The 22463-nt window shown below is 44.1% G+C and overlaps 1 protein-coding gene across 7 annotated transcripts in view; it reads right to left on the bottom strand.

Annotated features, from left to right (window-relative positions):
• LOC126268074 (potassium voltage-gated channel protein Shaker) overlaps positions 1–22463 on the bottom strand; it is a 1571080-nt gene that overhangs the window by 204416 nt on the left and 1344201 nt on the right. For 4 of the 7 annotated variants that reach the window (XM_049973531.1, XM_049973530.1, XM_049973527.1 and 1 more), the window contains exons 4-6: positions 20055–20698; positions 8378–8507; positions 6656–6846 (exon numbers count right to left, since the gene is read on the bottom strand). In XM_049973531.1, coding sequence (XP_049829488.1) covers positions 6656–6846; positions 8378–8507; positions 20055–20698 — 965 coding nt within the window. Of the gene's footprint in view, positions 1–6655; positions 6847–8377; positions 8508–8545; positions 8676–20054; positions 20699–22463 lie in introns of all 7 variants that reach the window. The other 3 variants (XM_049973532.1, XM_049973528.1, XM_049973529.1) reach the window with 1 other exon arrangement.

The raw sequence follows: 22463 nt of genomic DNA, 5'->3' as shown, positions 1-22463 counted from the left end.
TACCTGGGAAGCAAAATATCACACGTTAGACGAAGGAGTCAGAATATAACAAGTAGACTAGAAGTGTGAAAGATGGCTTTCCCAGCCAAATGAAATCTGCTAGTATTAAAATATCGGACTTAATCTGAAGAAGGAATTTGAAGATCTCGGTTTGAAGCAGTGGCATGGAACAAGTTGATTGTTCTGAGAAATTGTGCACTAACTCTTTCAACAAAATTTCATAAGTAAAATATTTGAAACTCATCCTTTGTGATATTTTATTCAGATAAGTAATTGTTTTCAAGTATTTGTTAAGGAAAGTACATATTCTGAAAATCGTAAATTCCATCCAAAATTTTATATTTAAAATTACGTCAAAGAGTGGTTAACATTGTTTACTTAGAACGACACCAAAACCACAAATTCAAAGGGTTCGAATTATTTCAGTTTGTGACACTAAGATTTGGATTACTGATTTTTACAGTAACAAATTATAACAATCTCAAAAATTAATATACGATTCTGCGCAATGTAAAGTTAATTTTATTTCCGCGTTACTACAGCACACAAATAGTGTAAGGATGTCCCTTAACATTTCTGCCATCAAATTGTCATGTAAATTCACGTAAACTTTGAAAAGAGACACAACATAACACAGTTTACTTGCTTAAATAATTATTCACATTTACCTGATCAGGAACAACTTTTGAGGCTCATTTGCATCCAGGAGAATATTGAGGTTGTTTATTTGAGTTTTGTTTACCCACATCATCCTCAGATTTATACAAATCGTCAGTGCTTTTTCCTGGCACGAACACCGCACACGCTACTACTACTGGCAGCGCCCTCTGTTGTGGCCGAGCGGTTCTAGGCGCTTCAGTCCGGAACCGCGCCGCTGCTACGGTCGCAGGTTCGAATCCTGCCTCGGGCATGGATGTGTGTGATGTCCTTAAGTTAGTTAGGTTTAAGTAGTTCTAAGTCTAGGGGACTGATGACCTCAGATGTTAAGTCCCATAGTGCTTAGACCCATTTGAACAATTGTTAACTACTGGCAGCCATGTCATTGATACTCGCCCGATTTATATCACGTGTGTCGAACCCTCGGCCACATGCGGCCCAAAGCAATTATTAGTGTAACCCACGACGTGAGCATCTCTCACACAACGGGTAAAAAATTTCAAATCAAATGGCTCTCAGACTGTAGCGCCTAGAACCGCTCGGCAACCCAGGCCGGCGGTAAAAAATTTCATAAAATTTCTTTTATGTAATATTATGAGAAATTGAGTATTTTCAATTTGATAGTCCAGCTTCACAATGGCAATCCCTCATTAATCTACATCGTTTAATTTTTTTTAATTTTTTGCTCAGCGTTTATTGTTAGTGTTAGTTTATTACGTATGTCCCAAAATACTCGTCATCTTCCAATGCGGCTGAGGTAAGCTGAAAGGCAGGAGACCTCTGGTTTACATGTGCACTTCGTGGCGATGTTGCCACTAGCGAGAATATGAAATTAGAGATAGAGCTGTCATTTCTTGATTTATCGTGAAACTATCAATCAGTATGAATAAAGAACATCACGTACTATGTTTTAAATGCAATATTTCTGTTCCTCACTACTTATTATCACTGATTACAGTCGAGGTCTTCATTTCTGAGAAAGTACCTTTGAAGCATGTTATTGTATGGAAATGAATCTTGGACTGAGGGAACACTAGAAAAACGTTTGAGATGTGATACTATAGAAGCGAGTTGAAAATTAGGACAACTGATAAGAAATGAAGAGATTCTCCGCAGAAGCGGCAGCCGGAGGAACATATGGGAAACATTGAGGAGAATAACGGTCAGGCGACAGGACATGTGTTAAGACATCAAGGAATAACTATCATTGTACTAAGGGACACATAGAGGGTAAAAGTGCACGAGAACACACAGGTTGGGAGTGTCCAGTAAATAACTGAAGATGCTGAATGCAAGAGGTATTCAGAGATCAAGAGCTTGGCACAGAAGAGGAATTCGTGGCGGGCAGTATGGAATGGCAGAAGACCGAGTAAAAGTTTTATTTTGTCGTGGGGGAAGTTTGTGATTATGATAGCTCGCCAACGATTTCAGCATCTTTTTGAGACAAAGCCTCACGGAACACTACCGTTATCAACATGTACACTCCTGGAAATTGAAGTAAGAACACCGTGAATTCATTGTCCCAGGAAGGGGAAACTTTATTGACACATTCCTGGGGTCAGATACATCACATGATCACACTGACAGAACCACAGGCACATAGACACAGGCAACAGAGCATGCACAATGTCGGCACTAGTACAGTGTATATCCACCTTTCGCAGCAATGCAGGCTGCTATTCTCCCATGGAGACGATCGTAGAGATGCTGGATGTAGTCCTGTGGAACGGCTTGCCATGCCATTTCGACCTGGCGCCTCAGTTGGACCAGCGTTCGTGCTGGACGTACAGACCGCGTGAGACGACGCTTCATCCAGTCCCAAACATGCTCAATGGGAGACAGATCCGGAGATCTTGCTGGCCAGGGTAGTTGACTTACACCTTCTAGAGCACGTTGGGTGGCACGGGATACATGCGGACGTGCATTGTCCTGTTGAAACAGCAAGTTCCCCTGCCGGTCTAGGAATGGTAGAACGATGGGTTAGATGACGGTTTGGATGTACCGTGCACTATTCAGTGTGCCCTCGACGATCACCAGAGGTGTACGGCCAGTGTAGGAGATCGCTCCCCACACCATGATGCCGGGTGTTGGCCCTGTGTGCCTCGGTCGTATGCAATCCTGATTGTGGCGCTCAACTGCACGGCGCCAAACACGCATACGACCATCATTGGCACCAAGGCAGAAGCGACTCTCATCGCTGAAGACGACACGTCTCCATTCGTCCCTCCACTCACGCCTGTCGCGACACCACTGGAGGCGGTCTGCACGATGTTGGGGCGTGAGCGGAAGACGGCCTAACTGTGTGCGGGACCGTAGCCCAGCTTCATGGAGACGGTTGCGAATGGTCCTCGCCGATACCCCAGGAGCAACAGTGTCCCTAATTTGCTGGGAAGTGGCGGTGCGGTCCCCTACGGCACTGCGTAGGATCCTACGGTCTTGGCGTGCATCCGTGCGTCGCTGCGGTCCTGTCCCAGGTCGACGGGCAAGTGCACCTTCCGCCGACCACTGGCGACAACATCGATGTACTGTGGAGACCTCACGCCCCACGTGTTGAGCAATTCGGCGGTACGTCCACCCGGCCTCCCGCATGCCCACCATACGCCCTCGCTCAAAGTCCGTCAACTGCACATACGGTTCACGTCCACGCTGTCGCGGCATGCTACCAGTGTTAAAGATTGCGATGGAGCTCCGTATGCCACGGAAAACTGGCTGACACTGACGGCGGCGGTGCACAAATGCTGCGCAGCTAGCGCCATTCGACGGCCAACACCGCGGTTCCTGGTGTGTCCGCTGTGCCGTGCGTGTGATCATTGCTTGTACAGCCCTCTCGCAGTGTCCGGAGCAAGTATGGTGGGCCTGACACAACGGTGTCAATGTGTTCTTTTTTCCATTTCTAGGAGTGTATTTGTCTTTCATCCATAATGCTAATGTTGTGCTGTGTATGACTACAGTATTTACAGAGATGATCTGTGTTAACCATTTGCATTCTATCTTCAAGTACCAGTCCTTCGTTTTATCCCCTTTTGCCGTCTCACACTACAGCCGTAAGTACTTGGGACTTAATTTATTTCTGAAGGAAATCACAGTGTAAAGTGCTAGATAAGCTAATTTTAATCCACTTTCTTTTCCTAATGCTGTAGGTCATTTAATTTCTAATTGCAACAATTTTTATGAAATATCGTTGTGTGGTCGTGGTTACTTATTGTTATGGGGAAGTTGTTGTGCAGTTTCTGCGTATAGTGTCCTCTGCAAGTTGAATAAGAAGTATCATTGTTTGATCCGTTTTATTACAGTTTCTTGAACGCATTTGTTTTGATGTGTTTCGTAAAACGTAGGAACTTCAAACATTAAGTCAGAAAACAGTCATCTCCCTCCGTGCTAAATAATTGCGCAGCAAGAGTGCCCCACTTTCACAAGGGAATATATGTTTCGAGTTTCCAATAGACACGGTTATGCTGCGGTACGGAAACATGTACATCACAGTGTGCGACTGAAATGGCAACTGGAAATACACTCAAAAGTTGAAGTGCGCCGGGCAGTACGATTCTTCTGGGCAAAACGTCTAAATTGTGCGCAGATTCATCGTGAAATATTGCCAGTTTACAGACCAAATGGAACACCTCGTCCAGCTGTACTGAAATGAAGTCAACAATTTGACTAAGACCGAACAGACGTCAATCGTGCTGACAGGGAAATACAGGTCTTGCATTATGAGATTTACAACTTTTCGGCCAGCTGAAACAATGTCTACGGGGAGAAAGATCATTCCATCGATGAGGACGTTCACATGGCAGCTCTGGAATGCCTCCGTGACCAAAGAGCGGATTTATGTAGCCTAGATATTGAACGACTAATAGAACGTTCCGGCTATTGTCTTCAGGGACTCTGTGAATATGTTGAAAAATAGTGTAACGTATCTGTGTCGCTTTAAAGTGTGGTGCCACATTCAATAATAGTTACCTGCCCTGCCATAATAATATGTAGCTTACTTTTTGAAGCCCCCTCGCATGTATTCATTAGATTATGGGTTTGTTCCGTACCTAAAGACAGACTAGGATCCAAGGAAGTGTCATGGAGTCACACTGAGTGGCCTTGCCGTAACATTTAAGTATAGCTCAGCATGTTGTTATGCTCCGTGATTTAAGTATAGCTCAGCATGTTGTTATGCTCCGTGGATATACTGATGGCTGTGCGTGTGCCAGAGGGTCTGTGAAGTGTTTAAGTGTGCGCGTTGTGTTCCAGAATATGCCTTTTGTGTTTAATGTGGCGACTGTGAGTCATGACACCGGTATATGTCTATCACTACGTGAAAATTAGCTACAGAGATTGCTGGTGAACTTTTGGTGTCCTGAAGATGTTTATTTAGAACGTACCTGAAGTAGAGCTGTTGTGATTTTTGTCAACATTTACATTATTCAGCTATGGAGCACAAAATGATCAAGATTATATTCCATAACCTGAGATACCTCGGGTTACCGTTGCAGATGCTGTACCTAGACCAGCGGGCGTCAAACATTTTAGCTGAAAAGCGAATGCTGACATTGTTAGGTGGCATCTCGGGCAGCATATGTACCGATCTTATTACTAATTGGTAACATATTACTATGACATGAGCCCTCAGTAGACTAGCTGTACTAAGGGAGTGATAAGTTGGTTGTCGCCTCCCACGGACTGCTCGTTAAAAGTCAGCACCTTTCTGAAAACTTTGTGTCGACTGTTCTGTGTTTCAGATTGCTACCACCCTCAGTGACCTCAAAGATATGATATTGTTGGCTAGCTGACAAAGAGTTGTCGTATTGTCTGTGTGAGCGCATGATTAATTGATTATGTACTTTTATTTAAATACACTGTAAAATATGAGACATGACCACAAATGTTTACTAAATGTTTTTAATGTTAGTTTTTTTCTCCGATTGAGTTATATCAAAACAGCCTTAACTTAATTTTACATTCCTTGCAGCAAATATGTTCCGCATTTGAAGATGACCATTTCTAAAATGCGCGTTCCCGAATCCGTATTACCTACGTGTCAAAATTTGTACCATAACAGCTGACCAGTACGAGTGACGAACGCCCCTGAGTTATCGGCATTGTAAGACTGACAATAAAACATTCCCCTCTCACATCGTCTAACCCCGCAGTGGCTGCACTACTTACCCTTCTGTCCCTGAGATAAGCGGCCAATCTTACATAGGGTTGTAGAAAAATATCCACTACCAGTCACAATAAAAGGTTGTTTATTCGTCACACGACCGGTTTCGGGCTTGCGCCCATCTTCAGGTGTTTATACATTCATGTACATGTTTGTACTGTTGGAGATCAAAAAAGATGAAGCTCCAATATTATAGTTATGATGTGGTGATAGTTTTGCCACTTAGTTTTGACACTTATGGTCATTTTCACGTCCATATATCAGTTTTACCAAGTATAGCTCCATATTACACTATTATGATGTGCACTCCTGAAATGCAAAGTGTTTCATCTTTTTTTATCTCCAACAGTACAAACCTGTACATGAATGTATGAACACCTGAAGATGGGCGCAAGCCCGGAACCGGTTGTGTGACGAATAAACAACCTTTTATTGTGACTGGTAGCGGATATTTTTCAACAACCCCATAAAGGAACAGTCACGGAGTTCGACAGCATCCACTATGGATAAAATTCATTCGATCTTTCGTAGTTCAAGGCTGAATTCGCCAAAAATCTATTAAACTCAAGCACATCTTAAATTACTACTGTCTTTGTAAGCTCTCTACGTTAGTTGATGTTTTTCGATTCGGCTTAAGTTGCTAGATGCATGTTGTTGTAAAATACGGCTGAAGACCGCTAGCCGCAAGAATACTTGATCCGGGCCACATGCTGCCTGCAGTTTGACGATCACTGATCTAGACGGTAATCATCATAGCAATGTAGGGTTCATATTACTTGCAGCAAATGTAATACAAACGCAGTAGCGTAATGTGCTTGTTTAGTGGCAGCAGAGCGCGAGACTCACCCAACGTGCCGGGCAGGTAAGGACAACTGGTGACGTGGTTGAAGTTCTGCGACTGCATCTCTTCCTGATCCGTCTCGCGATGGTAGAAATAGTTGAAATTGGAGACGATGACGGGCACGGGCAGGGCGATGGTGAGTACGCCGGCGATGGCGCACAACGAGCCGACGATCTTGCCCCAGACGCCGACGGGCCTGCAAGAGGTGCGTCGTGAGCGTGGGCGCGAGTGCGCGGTCGGCCGGTGTCCGTGTCTGGGCAAGCGTGATCTTGTGGTCGTGTCGGGAGGAGGCAAGAGAAGAGAAGAGAGAAGAGAAGAGAAGAGAAGAGAGGGGCGTGGGCAGAAGGCGAGAGAGAGGCCGGGAGAGGGCGAAAACTGGGCAGAAAGAAGCCACAACAACACACGCACCAAGAGTCCACAACACCGAAAGCAACACTTAGAAGAAAATACCAAAAGAGAAATAAAACAACAAAACTCAGCAGTGACAAACAAAGTAATGCACAGCAAACCAGAGGAACTGGACACGCACGTATTGTGCCAGTGTCTACTACTGCAGCCACATGCTATATATACGGATGGGAGTGCGTATTTGGTGTTTCCATCCAGTGAGACGTAAAATACGGTAGCAACAGCATCAGAGGCAGCGGTAGCGGCATTCAGTGATTGCGAGGTTTGTTTCATGTCCCGATTGAAACAGATTTCTCCCTCTGCACATGCAGCGTACACAAACATACACGAATGAGATACAACACCACTGCCAGAATTACACACGCACACACACTAAACGTAACTGTAAGTCATTCAAGCCAAGAGCTAAAACCGCACGCGCAAACTTGAGCTCGTATGCTGAGAAAAAAAAAGACTTGTGCTCACATGCATTACCACTACACAGTGCAAAGAAAAGAAAAAAAAATCTGCCAAAAAAAATATTCTCTCTTTCATTTATTTTCGCTCAGCGGAAAAAAATGATACGGAGAATATTCTTCTTTTTATATTAATAAAGACATTCCACTTAGAAAATTCTTTGTTTGATTTTCAGTTGCTAGGTTTGCATGAAATTTAATAAAGAATCAACCACATCGACGTCTATCAACCAATATTTACAAGCACGAATACGATAATAGGGGCCAACGTTCGCACGCAACATCAGAAACATCGATAATAAGATATATGTATACATATATATATATATATAGTATGTATATATAGTGTAGATAGGGCTGTGGTTCAACACGTATAATAGAGAAAAGATAGACAATGAATAATATAAATAGGGCAGAAGATAGAAGAGAGTTAAAGAGATGATGAAGAGATGTGGAACTGGGGCAAGGGAGTTTACCGTCAAGTCAAGTCATGAAGCAGAAACGTAGAGCGAGCAGCCGTACGCACCGCCCGGACGGCGTGCCCCTGGCGGGCAGGCAGGCCGCGAGAAGCGTCCGTAAGGTGGGTAGCCTGTCTGCCAGGGGCGCGCGCCCTACCACCCAGCACGGGTTCCCCACAAATGTCCGCGGTCCACGACGCGCCAACAAAGAATTTTCTTCGTTTGCAACACAGTGGTTTCTAGTCCTCTCACTACTAACTCTGCTCTCTGTCTTAATTAAAAGTAATTAATCTGAAACACCTGGGTATTTTAATTATTAAAGTATCTGGCATTGCAATCTACTTGGAGGGAAAAGTAAAAATGTATATAATGAACTAAATCGTGAATGAAATTGAGTACATCATACGTCATGTCACCATAGCCAACGGTTGTCATCGTTACAACGGCCCACCAGAACGCGTCCGGTATCGACTTGAAGAACGAGTTCTCCGAGCCGGCTTCGGCGAAGTATACGGCGCTCGAGAAGAGAACCACACCTGTAAGATACGGAGGCAAGGCTGAGCAACTGGGTTACCTCATATCACCATAGCCCACGGTAGTCATGGTGACTACCGCCCACCAGAACGCGTCCGGGATCGACTTGAAGAAGGACTGCTCCGAGCCGGCCTCTGCGAAGTAGACGGCGCTCGAGAAGAGGATCACACCTGCAACAGCCAGACGCCACACACTGCTGCGGCCAGCTGCGCCGCTCTCCACCATTCACCTCCACCTCCCAGGCGCCGCGCCGCTTAGCTGCTAGCGCCCGCTCCACGCCGGCTTCCTACTCTACAGATGCTGGGACTGGATGAAATCCGTGACCGCGCATTGTACACCACGAGAACGCATTGCTAGACTTGTTCAAAAATTTTTGTCCGCCACAAAAAATGACTCGACCCACAGGTATGTTGCTATTGGGTAGTGTGTGTGTGTGTGTGTGTGTGTGTGTGTGTGTGTGTGTGTGTGTGTGTGTGTGTGTGTGTGTGTGTAAGAAATGAGTGAATCTGTGAGGACAGGTCTTGCAATAAAATATAATTTGTGAATTTGTGTGATTGTGCTCGGCTTGGTTTAATGTGACCCTTTAACGTGCTAGTAGCGAGACTGACACACGCTGAGTCTACTTCAATAGTTCCCACGCCTGCAATCTCTCCAGTAGTCACCACGTCGTGCCTCATATACCCTATGTTTCAACATTACTTGCAATAAAATGAGCGAAGTGTATAGTACCAGCGAACACACCTGTCCACAAAATAAACGTAAGTGAAAAGGCTAATTAATCTAGGAGAGGTGAAAAACCTGTATGACGTAAGAACGCAAACAGATTCTTTATTTATTCTTCAGTTAGCCTTTGGGAATAATAAACTTGTTTGGATACAGCAACAAGTTCAAGAAAACCAGATCAAACGAAATTTTTCAAAGAAACGTTAATTTTTCCTATTTATATATTAGATCAATTAGCTTTCCCGCTCTCCAAATGTTCTGATGAACTTCCTGATCAGGTTTGTTCCGGGTGTCCGGCAGGAGTTACGATTCCGTACCCCTGCACTATCTTTCGAGGACTGGTCTAGTGATTTTCTCACTAGTCCTGCGGGAACGGTTTAAGTTATCGGTTCCATCTGTGCAACAGAAAGGAATCACTCCGACACCGATCCCCTTCCCATTTTCTTGTCATTCATTACTGAAACTGTCCACAGCACACACTGCCTTTGTTACTCTATTACTATTATTATTATTATTATTATTATTATTATTATGCAACTTTACTATAATCAATGCGCTTACACACAAACACGGTCGGTCATCATTATATTTAATACTCTGACAACTCCTTTATTTTTACTTAGGCACTAATAGTGTTGTGATGTTGTTTAATCATAAACTATTAGGCCGGGTAGTGTAATATTCAGTGTTGGTATAATTGTAGAATATGTTTAGTTAGAATGCATGACTGTAGAAATAATTTATATACCTATTTATCAAGTAAGCCTCTCTTTTACTACAGATGTGGCACTAAAATCTCAGAACAAAGGTTTGGATCGGTTCTCCAATAGCATTGAGCAACAGAGACAAACGTTATATATGTATCATCTGAATATGAAAAACAAAACGTTAATGCGCGTAACTATAGAATTTAATGAGTATATTTCTGGATCAAATAGAGACAATTTTAATGACGACTTGAAAGGTAGAAAAGTATATGCTATGTAACACAAACGTAAACATTTGTTCAGAAACAGACTAGAGTGCTCGAGTCAGAGCTGTATAGTCCAGCACGCTGGAAATAACCCAAGGACGCCATTTTTATTGACGATATTAACAGTAATAGCTTTAGGAGCGCGACGTAATTTGACCAATTTTATAGAAAAAGAAAACTTTGTAATTAAATAGTATTACACAGTAACGCTTCCAATATTTAGGACTGGTTTCATTAGAAAGAAGAGAACATTGTTACGCATGGAGTTCTTACTGAACCAATGTCATGTATTACTGCACAAGTGTTACACCACTACACAACTGGAGCAGTAGTTTTCTCTTTTCTGAAAAATGTTTATTCCATGTCGGCTGTCTTTATTGAACTACATTAATTACGAAATTTATTTTCGCAAGCCCATAACTATAGCTACAGTTAAGGGCTTATGATATAAGGGGCGTTCAAAAAGTGTGACGAGCCGGAGGCATAATTACAGAAACCAATACTTGTATGGTAGAGATATTGACTCTGGCTGTTGAGAGCCTTGTTTCACCGTGACACAAGGGCCGGCCGGAGTGGCCGAGCGGTTCTAGGCGCTACAGTCTGGAACCGCGAGACCGCTACGTCGCAGGTTCGAATCCTCCCTCTGGCATGGATGTGTGTGACGTCCTTAGGTTAGTTAGGTTTAAGTAGTTCTAAGTTCTAGGGGACTGATGACCACAGCAGTTAAGTCCTATAGTGCTCAGAGCTATTTGAACCATTTTGTGACACAAGGCGGTGAAAAGCTGTCTCATAAAATTCCCGGAGCTGCGATGTTAACCAGTTCCGCACGTCAGTTGGATGTCGTCGTCCGAGGTGAATCGGAAAGGTTATGCTGACTTTCTTCTTTGACCAAGATAGCCCCTTTCTGATTCACGTCCTGCAGCACTGGACCACAGTGAATGCCCAGCATTACTCGCAAACCTTGACCACCCTTCGCTGAGCGAGCAAATCAAAACGACCTGTGGGGCCATTCTGTTCAATGACAATACAAAGCCTCATACGACCAACACAGTCGCGGGACTCTGCAGAAATTCAAATGGGAGATTCTCGGCCACCGTCCATACAGTCCGGACCTCTCTTCCTGTATTTATGCCATTTTTGGTCTCCTTAAAAAGGCTGTGAGTGGCAAGCGATTCACCTCTGACGACGACGTCCAGCTTTACGTGCGGAACTGGTTAACATCGCAGCCATTCACTGCCTCGTGTCACTGTGGGACAAGTGTCTCAACGGCCAGGGACAGTATTTCTAACATACAGGTACTGATTTCTGTAATTACGCTTGCGGCTCTTTTCTTTTCCGACGCCCCTTATAGATGGGAGGTTATTTGGAACAGACCTAGCTTTTCTAAGCTGGAAATAAAACTCTGTCCCATACTCCCGAAATTAGTGTTGGGGCAGCTCAAGGTCACCTCATTGCTGTCCTGGAAGATGTTTAAGATGTGTATTTGTTGCCATATATGAATTTAGGGCACTCAGTGGTGATAATGTTTTTGTAATGTGTAGATGATTGTGAGTAGTGTTTATGTATAGAGCTGCCTTAGTGTAGGTAGAGATTTAATGAAGGGAGGGAGGGAAACCCAGTACCTGCACGTAACCCACTCCTCTCGAAGAGGATGAAAAGTACCGCCAAGCGTTACGTTACCGTTCGAAAAACCGAGCAGCATCAACTCTGACACTAGCCTCACTTCATGAGACGCTAGGACGTTTTAGAGCTTAAGATAGTCACGCAAGGTCTGGTAACCAGGAACTTCGCGCTATTATTACTCCTTTACGTTTCCGTCAAATACTGATACCGAAAAGTTATTACACTAACATGATTCGAACCCACCACCTTCGAGTAGAGTGATATTTGTGACTCTGGTTAAGGAGATGGGTTGCTCTCTGCAAGGGACAATAATTTTTGAACATCTGTCGTACGTTGTTCTACGAAAATGTATCTGTTTAATAAGCACATTGTTGGTGTTTGCAACCTACGTCAGTTTCTCCGTGAATCATGTTTTATATGACTTTCATCAGAAACAAAAAGTTTATTTTAGTAATGCACTCTTATATGTGAAAAGTAGATCTCGTGAATTCTGGTTTTAAAAATATATATATCACCTTACTCGAAAGGCAAAGTGAGATTCTTAATAAGCCGAATTTCTAGGCTGAAAGCGTGAGGTGTGTTACGTGTCATCCACCGTAGCTTCACTTTAGAGTGCAGAGGAAAACCGTATTCCGCGGAGAACTTGTTCTGTCACCCGGCAAACTGATTAAAATATGAAAACTCGTTCACTGAGAGACAATGGAGAAAGAAAAACGGGAAGCGGTTGTCAGAACGGAGCTCAGACACCCACGTTTGACTGCCAGGCAGAGCAGCTTCCCTGGTTGCCACGGCAACGGCGGAAGCCGTGCGACGTCATTGGCTGGTGGCCAGGCGGCGATCGTTACGTCACCTGGGGAGCCAAGGTAACCGGGGCGCGGCGTTGCCACGCTGCACAATGCGGAACACTGGGTCACATCTCCCATTGTCCAGACAAGCATTCTTCTGAGCTTCAGTCTGGACGCGGGTCCCTACTAAGCCAGCGCGCGTTCTGCGGCCCTGGCCCCGGCAGGCTTACCCCCGTCTCGCACCAGGCGCTCCAGCTGCTGCGCCCCCTTGCAGCGTTCAACCTTTCTTCTTGTTTCCCCTTGTGCTAAGGAATTTTCAGTTAATCGAATATTACATGTTTCTGACACACACACTTGGAATCTTTCTTAGCACAAATTAATCAGTAGTAGAGCATGCGGCGTGTTCTATGCACTAGCCATTTGCCAAGTGCTTGTAAAGCAGCAAATTGCTTCGCAAATCTAATTTTAAAGTAAGTATTTATGTGGATGTTAAAAACGCTCATACATTCTTTTGTATTCTTTCGCAGTTATACTGGACGAACACCAGTATAATCTTAGGAAAGAATAAGTGAGAATAATCGTCTCCTTATTTTGGTTAACAGCTACTCATACCCATTTAAATTTCTGTCTTCATTTTCCAGATTATTCTTACTATGTGTATGATTTGATTCCAGTAAAGAGCAAGAATTTCAGAACATCCACAAGATGACGTTATGTTACGAAACAATGCGGATCCTTCAGCTTCAAGCGTGAAACCGCATACAGTATGTACATTTGTATAAGTACGACACAATTCGCACCGATTTTTGTCCTCTTTTTTCCTGTACCACTCTCGGACGATAGGCGAGGACAATTACTACTTGCATCTGTACGCGGCATGGTCTCCGAGGGTGTGTTGAACCTACCAATCCCCGATATCGCCTTCGATTTGTGAGGTAATTATGTCGTAGCGTGTGACGTCATGTTTGCGCAAACAGTGATCGAAGACAGCACTGGAAACATTTATTTTGCTCGTATATTACTTTTGTGGAATGTAGCTTGTGGTGACATTCTGATCAATTAATCTCGTTCGTACACGGGTACAGAAGCCCTACATATTTTTCAAAGGAAAAGATTCCCTGTTGTAGGCTGTAAATTTTTTTCCGTTTTGTTGCTATTGGCCAATTTCGACTCCGTATTCATTATCAAGCAGCACACCTACTGTCTCTACGCAACATACCGCAACAGAGGTGACATGCTGTATTCTACTTAATAACCACTATACAGCCGAAAAGGTCAATACCAAAGAAATGGCAAAGTTTCACAGTCTATAATGCACAATGTTTTCTTTTGAATTATGAACTGTCCTGTAGACGGAGAACTAGAAGAAGCCAACGAATGTGAATACGAAATCTTAGTTATGGTGACGTACTCATCTGCGGCGATGAACAGGAAGGCAAGTGGGATGTGGGCAGCATGGAGGAGATGGTCCCGTCATGGACGGTTGAAGTCATAAGTACAATGGAAAAAAAGTCTACGTTTACCACAATTTAGTTTTTGAATGGGACCCTCTAAGATGGATAGAGCTATACCTTCCCAAGTGTTATGGGCGACAAGAGGTATGCGACGAAGTTAAAAGATATTTGAAAACAACAGTAATATTTCGGGACGAATGTGAAGTAATAGAGGCAGAAGCAAACGTAATCTGCAAGAGAGGCAGAGCAGGAGGAATGGACTGAGACCTGGAGAACATACTACGTACAAGAGAGTAATTCTCGAAGGCCTCTCTGTAGGTAGATGCTGTAGTGAGTCACATGGGCTCTCTCTCCCATGTCTCCTGATTTGGTAATGAAAGGACGTGCGTCCAAGTACGGTCTCTGTACTGCTTTTGGACTATGGGCCACCAATTCACCACATGTGTACTTGGCTAGAACGACTGGTTATGGAAAGTACAAGGTTGACGAGGAACGAGAAAGTATTAATCTGTGTGGTACTGCGTTGAGACCGACACCTGGTTTCGTACAGCTTAGCCCTGGTCTCTGCATCTGGTTAAAACGTGACACTTTGGTTAAGTTGGCGAAGCTAATGAACGTGATTTCATGAAAATAACTAAAAATTTTTATACTGGTGCGTGTTTTGCCCTTACTGTATTTCGTCAAGTGAATTATTGCTGTTATTGGGATGACGTCGCGGGTCAAAGTAAACAGGTAGGTTCAGTATTTCCGTCTTTGTTACCTGGTTCCCGGCCCTCTGAAGAGTCATAAGTGATGGAGGCAATAAAATTATATTGATGCTTGCTTGTAATGTTGGTTTTTTAAACTTATCTCATAGCAGATAACCACGTAAATGTCTTTCCTCCAAGATGTTTGTGTGACAATCTTCATTACATCCGAAACACTGTCGTATGACTGGAGAGGGAAAGTATAAACCTGCTATTGGTTGAATTCCTTCAGACTTCTTGTTGCGCCAGTGTTACTGAAGATTGTAAATACTCCGGCACGTCATGCAAGTGTGCTGCGCGTGGCCTCTTTCGCAACTGCATCGAGTGTAGCGGATAACACACTGAAGCAGTATATGATAGAAGTGGGTTTCAGATTCCTCTCTGGCCATCCGGATGCGGGGTATTCATGGTTTGGATAGGCACACACTGCGGCGCAGGCTATTCAGGGTAACGCAGCGCATTGCGGCAAGTGTTTTGTGGTCCACGGGCTCCTATACTGTCCAGTCACATTAATGTGGCCATCTCAAAAACTTGAATAACCACTTTTCGCTAGGCGCGCCGATGCGAGACATGCCGGAAGAGAGTCAGTGAGGTTCTGAAATGTACAGACAGAGATGTGGAGCCATGTCAACTCGTGCCGTGGTCGGCGGTGCAAGGTTTCTCGGTTGAGGATCCACGGCGCGAGCAGCTCGATAGCCATGCTTTCACAGATTCTCAACTGGATTTTAATCCGCTGAGTTTGGTGGCGAGGGAGCACGGTAAACTCACCCTTCCGCTCTTCACACTGCGAGCTGTGTGACGCGCTGCATTGTCCTGCTGGTAGACGCCATCGTACAGAGGGAAAAAAACCCAGCATGTTGGAGTGGACATGGTTCCCAAGGACATAAGCACAGTGGTCGTGATCCATCGTTGATCCACTACGACGGGAGCACTTAGGGAATGCCACGGAAACGTTCGTCAGACAATAACGCTCCGACGACTGTTGTAGGGTATTTACTTTCAGACGTTTCTCGCCGTACACTCCAACGGCTGACTATCTGTCCGATGGAGCATAACACGTGATTCATCTGAAAAGGCCACCTTCACCACTCAATGGTCGTCCATTTGCCGTGTTGACGTGCAAATTCTAGCCTTCGTCGCCGATTCTGCCATGCGTGGCATCTAACCATGGCGGCAGGCGAACAAACTTACCCGATTCGGAAACGCTTCCCCCCTTGGCCCGAAAGCCAATGATGATGCTTTTCTGAACATCAGATAAATCGCCCCGTTTCCGTATTTCAACGACAACACTGTTTCCCGCGTGTCAAACCAAACATGTTTGCTTACTGTTGTCTGAAGAATTTAACTGGTTATTGCACGCTGAAGTCGATCGTAGACGGTGATCAAATTAATGTGTCTGAGCTGTCCCCATTTCTGCTTGTGAAAAAGCACAACTATAGCATTGTCGCAGGGATCGCTCAACACCGTGTTGAACTAAGATTAGTCTCTTCACTCATTTGAAGATTCACAACACAAAGTAACGAAGAATAGGAAAATCTTTCGGTTACGGTTACGGTGCAAACGCTTGGTGACGTTAGCAGGGTCATAAATTAGATAGTATAGGTCTGACGCATTACAGTTTATCACGTAGTCATACTCGTAGTTGAAAACACTCCGCTCCTGAAACTGCCAAGATATTTTGATCTCAAGATAAAACAGTGTGAGTGGAGGTGCAGGACAGGGCAGCATAATACTGTGACTGCTCTACCTGGGCCACTCAGTGTTCGAGACAGTTTACTGCGCCAATGTCACGTGGTTTGCATTGGAAATGGAGGACCATGTTATCGAAGCAGTTCGGTCGTACGTGGTTTCGTATGAGCAACCTCGTGCAACTGACTCCGATCCCATCAAACTAGTAAGTAAACCGTTTATTAGAAACTTCAGACATTAGTGCGAAATCACCTGATCTTTTTCTCTTGTTCGTGTATCTACCTTTCCATTCTGAATCCTTCAGTTTCTATGCATCATACAATAAAATAAAAATATCACTTTCATTATCACGGTCATAACTAAGATTCACGAGTTGAGCCATTACTTCACAAGCAAATACCGTCTTCCAATGCGCGATCACACTGTATCGCGTAGCTTTTCTCGTGCTGCACTTGCCCTGCCCGACCTTTCCTTGGCTTTGCCTGCGCCATAGTGTGCGCCTGGCCTTAAATCATTTTGGGTTCCATTTCACATCGTTCCTGTCGCGATTCTTGGTTTGAATAGTCCACAAGACATTGACTACTACGTCTGTGGTGTTGCTCCGTCCCTGATGAACTGGACGTCACGATAAAATATTAACTTTTTTGTAAAGCTTTAATACACCTTTCGAAGTCTCTCCAAATAAAATAAAAATCTCCATTTCCATCCCCGCCCAAATGATTTAATAGGTCACATCGCTTTGTAACGTGTCCAGCAGTGTACCACTAATGTTGGACTTCGGTAGGACTCTTAGCTGTTAAACAAAACCAACTGTATGAGCGTTTCTAAACATCCACCCCTAGGAAAACTCCTGGGGATTCAGAATTACAGTTACAACTCAATATTTCATTATAAATATACATATAAAAAGAGCATATTTTAAACAGCACAAATAGCATTTATTGAAACGGCTCTGTATTGTGCAATTTAAGTAAACTGACGAACATAATGCAGCAAGCTTTGTACAACAGAATATTTTTTGTTGTCTTAATTTCCCTTTCTAAGCAAGTTGTTGCCTGTCGATGCAATCTGTGTCATGCAGAAAATAAAACTTTGAAGCGAACTTAATTTTCTTGCTGCTTTGGTGTGTTACATATTTTTCTTTTTGAATAAAAATTTGCTGAAAATGCATGGTTTTGATTTTTCTTGGAGATTTTGATATTCCAATGCTACAGCTATGTTAAAGATTTTGTGAGTGCTTCTCACTAGTTTCAGTGCTAAAATTTCAGGTATATTTTACAAGTATTTATTATAGGTTTGTCCACAGTCTGTGAAAGAAATCTCTTTCATTGTTACTCTGTGGCTAGCTCAAACCACGTTGAACATGACAAATGTCGTCATATTGGTACATCAGATAAGATCAAGATTTTCGCTTGAAGCTGGAAGTGCGTTGTTCTTATGAAACAATAAACATTAACTTTTAATTTTTCATGATGTAAGAGACAACTCCTTTAACTTTACCACAAACATGTATGCCCCTTACCATTAAAAAGTTAATGTTTAATCTTATTACCAACTTTAAAAATTATAAAATAAAAATAAACCAATAACCTATGACTTCCATTATGACGAAATAGTAATAATTATCACAGTTACTAATTGTAGTACAGAATAAGGAAATATAATGTAAGAATTATGATACGTGGACATTTATTGAATCATGATTTGTACTTCCTGATGAGACTGAAAAATAAAAACCAACTGTCACTGAAGTTTAATTGATTATAACAATGATTTTCCAATAAGATTTTAAGGAGCATGAAGCACGTTTCCAGTATTCATGCTGCTCTGGTGACAGAACCGAATTTCGGGCGAAGTACTGTTCAATAGAAAAGAACGCGTACCGTAAGGCTAATCAAGTGTTATGATACATACACTGTATGCCCGTGCACATCGTCTTTCATTAAAGCAGAGATGGTTTTAAGAGTGCAAGAAATGAATAGTGACGCACAGGGGGAAAGCAAATACCGGTATGTCATTTTTAATTATTACATCATGTATAATTTGCTCAGTCTTTAGCTCCTTTTCGTGTCCTCCAGATATATACACAGGATGAACATGAATAAAATCCACAAACTGCAGGGATGGATTCCTAACTGTAAATGGAGGACAAATGTCCTTTGAGCATGTGTCTGGAAGTGCATCGTAGCCGTGGTAGGTGGCGCTGATGAATAACAGTTCCTCACCACGTGCCGTCTGTTCATTGTGTGTTGCAGGTTGTGTGACTGACCCAGTGTACTGTTAGCAGGAGAATGGTTCGGTACTCATGTGAAGAACAAGCCGAGATTGTGTTTGTGTACGGCCAAGCAGTTGGAAACGGTCAAGAGGCAGCACGGCGATACCAAGACACCAACCACATCATGCAACATTTCAAGTCCTTATTGGGCTTTTGTGTGGTCATGGTTCCTTCCAGACAGATGAGCGTGCAAGGAGGCGGCGCACACGGCGTACACTAGATCTGGAGGACCAGTTTCTACAGGAAATTGAGACGAACCTCCTCACCAGTTCCAGGCAAGTGCCCCGCCAACATGGTGTAAGCCAAACTACTATTATTTGTATCATGCACGACAACCGCTACTATTCCCTTCACCTGCAATACGATAGAGACCACTTTGAACATCTGTTGCGGCGTAGATGCTATGCAGCTCTGTCTGTACTGGGTGCCCAGAAGATTTATTGTCGTTGCATGCACACCGTCCATTTCCGAACACATGTTCACAGTACCTTTTTTCCTCCTTTTCCAATCAGAAATCCGTCCTTGCAGTTTGTCAGTTTTATTAATGTTCACCCTGTATGTACCTTCGTATTGATCACATTTTAGTGAAAGCAACTTTGTTTCTGAGCTATTACGGTCCTGTTTAATAATTGATGTTGTGTAACTGGATAACGAAACAAAACCAAAATTCTTGTTCGAGAGTTTATTCATACCGCACAAAGGAAATTGTATTTAAATTACCGCAGGGTACTGAAGTAGGTTAAGCTACGAGAAATGATTTTTATTCCTCAACTTCATCAGGTAGTACTATAGCGTATCATAGAAAATTCGGGAATGATACTTTATCCCTAGCCTCGTCGTTTTTTAACATTAGAAATTAAATTCACAGTGTATACTGGAGAGATTCTTAACAAAGCGTAAGCAAACAGAAATAATACCAGTGCATAGTGACCCGAAGCTTCTACAGCTAGAAATAACAGCAATCTGAGCAAAGTTTAGAAATTGAGATTTAGGCATAGATATTATTATTACAGAGACACACTGAAGAAAATAGCAACTGTTCATTAAAGAGACTTATCATCTGAGAGTAGATGAGTAACACTTGGGTGTAACACATTGCGGTTGCTGCATCTATATACGATGCGGCACTGTGGAGCATGCTGCTGGTGAGCGTTCAAGCCTACGGGTAATCACTCGTCACTTTTTTATATTTCTTTTAATCACAAATCTTGATTCACAGCCGACTTACTACACTAGAAGCAAGCCCGCCCATGCACGAGCTGTGGAATGTGTCGTACTCACCTATGAACAAGAAAAATATGAGCAAGCCGAGTTCCCGCATGGAGGCCTTCAAAGTTCGTCCGAGGATTTGCAACCCTTTGGAGTGTCGGGACAACTTAAATATTCGGAACACTCGCACTAACCTAATGACTCTGAGAATAGCTAACGACATGGCCTGGTTGGTGCTCTTGTCCTGAGGGCTGACGGGGGCGCGCACCACGTTGAGCGTGTTCTCCTCCTCGGCCACGACTGTCGCTAGGGTGATGAAGTACGGAATGATCGCGATGATGTCGATGATGTTCATCACGTCCCGGAAGAAATTGAGTTTATTCGGACAGGCGAGGAACCGCACTGACAACTCGAACGTGAACCAAATGATGCAGATGGTCTCGATGAGGAAGAAGGGGTCCGTGATGTCGGGGACCTCGTCCTCCTCGATCTTGGTGCCGTTCGTCGTGGTGTTGAACACCTTGTAGTGCTTGAACTCGGGCAGAGTCTCGAGGCAGAAGATCACGATGGACAGGAGGATGACGAAGACGGAGATGATGGCGACGACGCGCGCCGCCTGCGAGCTCTCCGGGTACTCGAACAAGAGCCACACCTTCCGCTGGAACTCGTGCGACGGCAGCGGCTTCTCCTCCTCCTTGATGAAGCCCTCATCCTCCCTGCGAACAGGCAAACAGTGACAGAGCCGACTCCTCCCCGTAGCGGCTCAGCGCCAGCGCTCTGCAGCGTAGGCATTAACGCGGTTGGAGTACAGTCACCGTAATTTGGCTTTGAATCTCGAACAGCAACCGTGCTTGCGGATTAAACTGCAGACGACTATTCTTTCTTAAGGCCCAAACAGTTGGCACCTTTGTGCTTCCGTCAGCTGCTACTTGTATTCACGTGTTCTTTTTTGGAATCTCAAGTACTGTAAAGTCGTCTTTTAGAAGTTTCCGATTGGATGATTCGGTAAAAGTGCGAAGACAAGCTGCGCTGGATTAGCCGAGCGGTCTCAGGCGCTGCAGTCATGGACTGTGCGGCTGGTCCCGGCAGAGGTTCGAGTCCTCCTTCGGGCATGGGTGTGTGTGTTTGTCCTCAGGATAATTTAGGTTAAGTAGTGTGTAAGCTTAGGGACTGATGACCTTAGCAGTTAAGTCCCATAAGATTTCACACACATTTGAACATTTTTGTGAAGGCAAATCAGTAAATTAAACTGAATATTCTACGTTCTTAGGAGTTTATATAGACAAGAACCTGAACTGGGATTCACTTTTTACACACCTTCGTGAACGTCTAATCTCTGCGACTTTTACATTACGGTTAATATATGACGGACAGTCAAATGAGAACGGGTCATCTACCACAACGAGACCAAGGAATGGTTCCAGTCGAAGTAATCACAGTACGCGATAAGACATCCATCCCACTGGGAGACGAGACAATAAATTCCTGTTTCGTACAAAGCGGTCGACCACTGACAGATCCACTCCGGCATACACTCTCGTAGTTTCTTTCCGACGGAAACTGACCTCAACATATGTCTTTCTGCAGGTCGCCAAAGACGTGAAAATACGAGCTACACGGAGAATGTTGCAGTGTCTCCCAACCAGATCTCTGAAGCGTTGTCTTCGATTGGCAATGTGAGGGTGGGCGTTACCGTGTGACAGGATGGTACTGTTCGGCAGCATTCAGACAGCCCGAGGACAAACAGCAAAGCCAATAGTGGAGACGACTCCCCATCTCCTCCGCCGTATAAATTCAAAGCAGTTCACACAGGTTTCGGTAAGGTCACGATGACCTCCCCAAATGGTTCAAATGGCTCTGAGCACTATGGGGCTTAACTTCTGAGATCATCAGTCCCCTAGAACTTAGAACTACTTAAACCTAACTAAAATAAGGACATCACACACATCCATGCCCAAGGCAGGATTCGAAACTGCGACCGTAGCGGTCGCGCTGTTCCAGACTGTAGCGCTCGGTCACCTTGGCTGGCGATGACCTCCTCCTTCGACTTCAAGGACCCTCATCTCGTCGAGTTCCTCGATCGTGGAACTACAACCAACGCACAGCACTACGAAGACACTTTGCAGAAACTGCGACGCACCATGAAATCGGAAACAGGGGGCATGGTGTTGGGCAGAAGTATCCTGTTGCAAGGCAACGCCCGCCCTCGCACTGCCAATCGGACGAAATTTGCAATTCAGCGATTTGGGTGGAAAATACTCCAACAATCTCCATACAACCCGGACCTTTCACCCTTAGATTTCCTCTTCTTTGACGACCTGAAGAAAAACATGAGTGGAAGTCGGTTTCAGTCGGACGAGGAAGTGCTAGAGTGGGTGCGGTTGCTGATCCGCCAGCGGCCGACCGCGTTCTACTAAACAGGAACTGATCGTCTCGTCTCCTAGTGGGATAAATGTCTTAACGCGTATGGCGATTACTTTT

The sequence above is a fragment of the Schistocerca gregaria genome, chromosome 4 (assembly GCF_023897955.1).
Source record: "Schistocerca gregaria isolate iqSchGreg1 chromosome 4, iqSchGreg1.2, whole genome shotgun sequence".
Classification (NCBI taxonomy): Eukaryota; Metazoa; Arthropoda; class Insecta; order Orthoptera; family Acrididae; genus Schistocerca; species Schistocerca gregaria.
The sequence above is the reverse complement of the archived record's forward strand: the minus strand, read 5'-3'. Positions and strand labels throughout refer to the sequence as shown.